This window comes from Babylonia areolata, chromosome 32 (genome assembly GCF_041734735.1).
Source record: "Babylonia areolata isolate BAREFJ2019XMU chromosome 32, ASM4173473v1, whole genome shotgun sequence".
In the NCBI taxonomy this organism is placed as follows: domain Eukaryota; kingdom Metazoa; phylum Mollusca; class Gastropoda; order Neogastropoda; family Buccinidae; genus Babylonia; species Babylonia areolata.
The window spans coordinates 18,899,728-18,905,727 of NC_134907.1; the positions used below are offsets into that span (position 1 = coordinate 18,899,728).

At 50.2% G+C, this 6,000-nt stretch overlaps 1 protein-coding gene across 1 annotated transcript; it reads left to right on the forward strand.

Annotated features, from left to right (window-relative positions):
- The first annotated feature begins 555 nt into the window (after window positions 1–555).
- On the forward strand, window positions 556–5,740 carry LOC143276617 (uncharacterized). Its single transcript, XM_076581229.1, has 3 exons — window positions 556–1,443; window positions 2,594–2,713; window positions 3,295–5,740. Exons 1-3 carry the CDS (start codon window positions 574–576, stop codon window positions 4,312–4,314), a joined length of 2,010 nt encoding a protein of 669 aa, XP_076437344.1. The 5' UTR covers window positions 556–573; the 3' UTR covers window positions 4,315–5,740.
- The last annotated feature ends 260 nt before the right edge of the window (window positions 5,741–6,000 follow it).

The following is a 6,000-nucleotide window of genomic DNA, read 5'->3' on the forward strand; positions in this document are numbered from 1 at the left end:
TCTGGTGGCCAAGAGCCTGATGTGGACACGTAGACATTCCCAGCTCCAGGGTTCAGATCCATCCACGCCTCCCACAGTTGCCCAGGGCGGACCGGCCAGCGTGGAGTGAGGTTGGTGGAGTTCCACTGTGTCCCATGCAGGGAAACTGTTGCAGCTGCTTGTCTCCCTGCTGCTGCTCTCCTGTGACTGACAGCAATGAGTTACCCGTGGTACGTGGGCGCTACTAACAGCGTTTCCGGGCTGGAGAATGTGCCCCAGAACGGCTCCCTAACCCACTCCCCGGCGGCCCTGGGAGCAGCCGACTCACCAGGCACCAGCAGCCATGCTGTGCCATCCACCGGGGGGTTCCCCTCCACCTCCCCCTATCCCGCCCTTAGTGCAACCACCAGCCAGCACTCGTCAGAGTCGCAGTCCCAGTCCCCCCATGGGCTGCCTCCCCCCAACCCCTCCTCCTTCCTGCCTGGCTTTGCGGAGAACTCCCTCCCCCAGCACCTGTACCAGTCCAGTCGCTTTGGGCCCTTTAACAGTGACAGTGTGGCGTCATCTGACCAGAACTTCCCCTCCACCTTCGCCATGTCCCCCCAGATGCTGTCCCAGTCATACTCCATGCGCTCCCAGAGCTATGCGGGCATGGCGGGGTACCGCGACCCCAGCCAGCAAGACATGGCCAGACTCAGTGCCTACGGGGCTACTGCCTATGGCCCGCCAGGATTTGACTCGTACTACCCCTTTGACAGCCGGGCTGGTGCCAACCAGTCGGCGGCAGACTCCATGCTAAGCGCCGCAGACAGGATGATCAAAGGGGACCCCTTCGAGAACGGAGTGCCCCGCCCGGGAGCCAACCCTTGGGCCCAGTTCGGGGCAGACAGCCGCGACGGCCTGTATCTGCAGCCGGGTTATGCCACGCACCCCATGTCGCCCTACGGCCCCGCCCTGGGCCCCATGTTCCACCCCGGCTCTCGCTATCGCCCCATGGGCTACGACGGCACGCCTTTCAGACCCGACCTGACCGACCCCTACGGCATCGCCAGCACTGCGCAGCACATGATGTACATGGATAGGAAGTCGCCCAAGAAGAAGGACATGTCTCCATCGGGGGGTCACCCCTCCAACCCCAACGACTCCCCCCCAGTGCCGAATAAGGCCTCCAGGTATTTCTCGCAGCGAGGGATTTTTGTGTTTCGACCTCCGGACACCGGGGCGGCCATGGGCCCTTACTCCAATATGATGTTGAGCATGGCTGACCGCTATATTCTGTGTCAGAAAATGTTGTGCCAGAGGCTGGCCGACGTGGACCTGCCACCCAAAGTGACCTACGTCTACAACCCTCTGGAATATGCCTTCGATACCCACTACAAGTTTGTGAAGAAGTACTATAACACCCCCAAGAGGATTCTCTTTCTGGGCATGAACCCGGGACCCTTCGGCATGTCTCAGAATGGGGTAAGTCACTAAGTGTCCGTGTGCGTTCATCCTGTAAAGGGTAAGGGAGGCAAGGCAAAATATTACCTTGATATTAAAAAGATTGCAAGTGTAGCTCTGTCTTGTTGCCACTCTCACAGTCTCAGTTTTTGTTATATTGATGGTAATCGTATATTATAAAGTATCATTAAGATTTTTAAGTAAAGCTGTGCTACTTCATTGTGTTTTGTTTATTTTACACTTCTGTTGGTTTCACTTCTTTTTCAGGAATCTTGTGAAAAAAGGCAACTTCTGTTTTATGTTCTGGACATATCGAACATTAGCAATAGCATTAGAATGATTTATTTTGTTCGTTTTTTCCACTTGATTGTTGTCTTCCTCCCTCTGAGTCAAATTCCAAGGACACCCACCCACCCACAAACATACATTGCATGATACAAGCACACACACATCTGCATACACTGACACACTGACTCATGTATGCACTCACAGCATACACTGACACACTGACTCATGTATGCACTCACATTTGACTTTTTCTTTTTCTTTTCTTTTTTTTCAAAAGTCTTATGTTAATTTTTGCTTTACTTTCCTCCACATGAGCTCAGCCCAGGTGCAGATGGGTAAATTTCAAACCAAAATATGTAGTAACATCATGGTACTGGCGTTGGTGCACACGATCAGAGACTGCTGTCAAGCCACCAACCAGAGGAGACCTTTGATGTGATGGGTTTCACTCACTGACTCTGTGAAACTCACTGCCTGTTGCACCAAAGCACCTTGATGGTGTGAACAGAAAGGTTGACGACAGTGTTACCTGATCTCTCATTCTGAATGAATGAATGAATGTGTGTGTGTGTGTGTGTGTGTGTGTGTGTGTGTGTGTGTAATACATACATGTTTGTAGTACTGTATCTGTATCAGTATATAATGATAATGTGTATGGAGTTTTTGAATGATTCACAAAGTAAAAATAGATCTATTTGCTTATAATTACTGATATATATATATCTTTCATATGTGCATGTTCGTGAAAATGTACATGCACATATGCACACAGTGCATTCGTTTTCATACAACCTAAACTGCATTAAAGGATTTGGAATGTCTTTGTGTTCATTGTGTCCTTTGACATGTTACAATGCTGTGCTTGATGTGGACCTGTACCCAGGTGCCGTTTGGAGAGTGCAACATTGTGACAGACTGGATGGAGATTGACGGGGAGGTGTTGAAGCCAGTCCTGGAGCACCCGAAACGTCCTGTCATGGGCATGGAGTGCAAGAGGTCGGAGGTCAGTAGGTCATGACTTCCATTTGGGGGCTTATCTCTCTTCTTCCTAATGTCTGCTTGAAGTCTATGCATGATGTCGTCATGCTACCTTGATTGGACATTGATTGCCAGTCATACAATGATACATGATAGAGAAAAATTATTCATTCTAAAGTAACTAGAAATGACAGGTAATGTAATCTTTAATGTTGATATAAATTTCACTTATTTTCAGCATGGCAGGTGTTGGTGATGCTGCCACTTTCAGACACTGTTTTGCTACTGTCGATGACTTGTATAATGAATATGTTTCTCTCAGATCTGTCTGGTCAGGGGTCAACAGGTTTGCTTACAGTTTCGTCACTGTCGATGTAGTTGACAGGTCTGCTTACAGTTTGGTCATTGTTGGTCTAGTTGACAGATCTGTGTACAGTTAGGTCATTCACTCATTGTCTCTCTTCCTCCCACATTTTGCTCCCACCTTCCTTGTAAATACAGTGTGTGTGTTCATGTTTCTTGTTGACGTGTGTCATATACTACATGCCAGTGACTGACCGACGGAATAGAAAACAGGAACTGAAGCGGCACTGTGTGTGTGTGCAGGTGTCTGGCGCCCGTTTCTGGGAGCTGTTCCGCCGCCTGTGCCCCACAGCGGAGAGCTTCTTCAAGAACTGTGCCATCCACAACCTGTGCCCCCTGGCCTTCATGACAGACACGGGCAAGAACGTGGCCCCCTCCGACATGCCCGTCAAGGTTCTGAGGCAGCTGGACTCCCTGTGCGACCAGACCTTCCTGGATGTCGTGGCTCTCTTCAAGATCGAGCATGTCATTACAGTCGGCAAGTATGCCTTCACCTGCGCCCAGAAGGCGCTGACCACGCACAACGTACACGGGGTGCAGCTGCACTGCATGATGCACCCCAGCCCCGCCAATCCCTCCGCCAACAAAGGGTGGACCGACATTGCCGAGAACCAACTGAGGGAGTTTGGTGTCTACAACATCATCGCCGTCAACCCTCAGCCACCGCGCCAGCCCCCGCAGCCCTCGCCCAAACCACAGCAGCAGCCCGAGCAGGGGCAAGGGGAGCAGCAACAGCAACAACCACAGCAACAACCACAGCAGCCGGCGCAGCAACCCACGCCGCATCAGTCCCAGCCACATCAAACGCCTCCGCATCACCAGCAGTCTCAGCAGCAGCAGCAGCACCCGTCGCACCCCCCGCCCACTGATGCCATGACGCAGGAACCGCAGCTCCCGCCGGTGGTGCCCCCACCCCCTCAGCAGCCGTTGCAGTCCCCCTACGCCCAGATGATGTCCCACTACTCCCACCCCAGCTCCCAGCCCCTTGTCTCCCACCCAGGGCCTCCGGACCCCAGCTACTCCACAAACCCTTACCTCCATCACTCCCCATACGCCCCCCACATGGGCCACCACCCCTCACCTTACCACAGCGCCCACTACGCCCAGTCCTATCCGATGCCCCATGTCCTGCAGAGCACGGGGGGCATGAACCCCCTGCCCCTCCCCATGGGCCCCGGGGACATGCTGGCCTCGGGGAAACGGACCTGTGACCTTGCCGACGGCAACTCAGTTCAGAAACGTATGAGGTTAGAGGAAACATGACTGGCTGTGGCCCCTTCTCCCTCGCGCCCCCCCGGCTCTCCCCCCTCCTCTCTCCCTCCCCGTCCTGTAGCAGTGGGGTGGTGACGACTTGACTTGACCAATCCAGTGTGTGTGGTGGGTGAGGCAGAGTGTTGTGTTGTGAAGGTGTGTGTCTGTCGGGGACTGGATCCGCCATCACCTGTGGACTGTCTGTGTCCCTGCGTCCAGTGTTCCCTGCACACATGGGATCACAGCTCCACTGAAGACTGGTTTCACTGTAAACCTCTGTGTGTAACAAGATGCAGTGCTTTGGACTATGCCACCTGTGTCGTTAGGAAATACATGTACAAACCATTGACTGAAATGCTTTTGTTTTGGGGGTTGTTTTTGTTTCTTTTATGGGTTTTTTTTTCCCACTGTGAAACAAAACAGATTTTTGGTTTGAAAACTCTCCAATTTTTTTTTTTTTTTTATGTGTGTATGTGTGTGTGTTGTAAAATTCAAGTGTTTGAGAATGATGTAATCTAAATCTGACTGAGTGTAGTCTTTTCACAACCATGATGTCCAGGCCTTGACCCTAAAGGTGGTAGCTTTAATGGACGCCATTGACCAGCGTCATTGTCTAACTTCTTGTCTGCCTGTGGATTAGATTTGAGGGATGAGATGGTACAAATCAGTGTCCAATCTCCCTTGCCTGTTTTTTCAGAATTCTTTGAGATAAATAAAAACAAACAAATGAAAATTGTGCATGATAGAAAGGTTGTTTTTTTTTATCGTCTCTTTGGAGTCACAACATGTGACACCCTATATTTATTTATTTTTTTACTAATTAGAATTTAAATGTTCTTTCATTCCAGTCGGCAGTCTGTTATCACCAATTGAGATGCAAGTGATTGTTTTTGTAGATTTTGGCAGGGTATGTGTATATGTAGGGGGAGCAGTGGTGAGTAGTAGCTTGTGGATCATGGCTGGAAAGAGACCTGTAGTATTATTACTATATTAGTAATTCTTACAATTGCATGAATCCCCAGGAAGGAAATTTGGAAAATAAAGAAAGAAAAAACGTCTACAGGGAAAAATAAAAAAGACAAATGACAGCATGCAAACTGGATGGGAACCAGCAGACTGATGGCAGCATCTTGGTAGTCCATTGGTTTCGATGATGACAGCTTGCACAGCTCATCTGTTGTGGACTCTCATGTGGCTGTGGAGTCCAGTTCTTGAACGGCATGGTTGTTCATAGTGGAGGCAGGGGAACTGTCTTGGTTCAGTTGGCGCAGTTGCTGCTACCTTCCTCCTCTCACTGGCCTCAGTGATGCTTGCACGGCGTCCTTTAAAGCTGTCATCTGCCTGCCTCAAGAGAATACGCCAGCCAAGCTTGTCCTAAAGTCTTTAAAAAAACAACAAAAAAAAACAAATAACAGCATGCAAACTGGATGGGAATCGATAGAACGATAGTGGCATACCTCCAGACTAATGTCGTGATTCTTGTCTTTTGGATCCAGCCATAACCAGCTCATGGTCAGCCTGCCTGAAATCATCAGAGGGCCTGGGTTTGTTCCAGACTGAGGTGTGATCTGGGTCTGTTATCTTTCCACAGAAGAATGATGAATCAGATCTTGAGCCACTGCCAGCAACAGGTCTGTTATCGTTCCACAGAAGAATGATCAGTCAGATCTTGAGCCCTAGACAACGACACACATGGCT

Bases quoted from the DNA above. Each gene is read 5' to 3' on its own strand.
- LOC143276617 (XM_076581229.1), top strand. From the start codon at position 574: ATGTCCCCCCAGATGCTGTCCCAGTCATACTCCATGCGCTCCCAGAGC. The intron at 1,444-2,593 runs GTAAGTCACTAA...ACCTGTACCCAG, and splicing joins TCGGCATGTCTCAGAATGGG to GTGCCGTTTGGAGAGTGCAA. The intron at 2,714-3,294 runs GTCAGTAGGTCA...GTGTGTGTGCAG, and splicing joins TGGAGTGCAAGAGGTCGGAG to GTGTCTGGCGCCCGTTTCTG.